The following is a 643-nucleotide window of genomic DNA, read 5'->3' as shown; positions in this document are numbered from 1 at the left end:
ACCTCCCCGGTGAGAGCCACCCCACGCTCTCAGCAGCGAGGACAGAGCTGGGGTGAGTTACGGGGCTGCGGTTTGAAAACTGGCACTGCTGATCCACCCAGGACAAGGCAGCACCACTGCGCTTGCCCAGCCTGCCTGGGGATGGGATGGGGATGGGGATGGGATGGGAATGGGGACAAGGGTGGGGACAGGATGGGCATGGGGATGGGGATTGGGGTGGGGGCTGAGATGGGGACAGGGATGGGGATGGAGACAGGCCACAAGGCCGGTTTGCTGCACTGCAATGCTGGGGTAGGCGGTCACCTCGCTTTCCCCCTGAGCCCAGCACCGTCGCATCCTGCCTGGGCTCCCTGTCCAAGCTGCTCTCTAACCAAGCTCTCTTTTCCAGCCTCAACCTCACCAACAGTGACATCCTGACCATTTATGATGGGGACGAGCTCACCGCTCGCATCCTGGGGCAGTATGTCGGCAGCAGTGGTCCCCAGAAGCTCTACTCCTCCAGCCCTGACCTCACCATCCAGTTCCACTCGGACCCTGCTGGGCTTATCTTTGGGAAGGGGCAAGGATTCATCATGAACTACATAGGTAGGGAGAGCAGAGTGCTGGCTGCGTCCCCTGCCCCGCCACTGTCGTGATGGGGGGG

At 61.9% G+C, this 643-nt stretch overlaps 1 protein-coding gene across 1 annotated transcript in view; it reads left to right on the top strand.

Annotated features, from left to right (window-relative positions):
* Window positions 1-388: 388 nt before the first annotated feature.
* The window catches only part of LOC104164787 (seizure 6-like protein), a gene marked incomplete at its 5' end in the record, with an annotated part of 4,565 nt that continues 4,310 nt past the window's right edge, over window positions 389-643 (top strand). The window contains one exon of the mRNA XM_009704231.1: window positions 389-585. Within this exon, the coding sequence (XP_009702533.1) occupies window positions 389-585 (197 nt within the window). The remainder of the gene's footprint in view (window positions 586-643) is intronic.

Source organism: Cariama cristata, unplaced genomic scaffold (genome assembly GCF_000690535.1).
Source record: "Cariama cristata isolate BGI_N322 unplaced genomic scaffold, ASM69053v1 scaffold4427, whole genome shotgun sequence".
NCBI classification, from domain to species: domain Eukaryota; kingdom Metazoa; phylum Chordata; class Aves; order Cariamiformes; family Cariamidae; genus Cariama; species Cariama cristata.
Note: the sequence above shows the minus strand (reverse complement) of the source record. Positions and strands in the feature narration are given on the sequence as shown.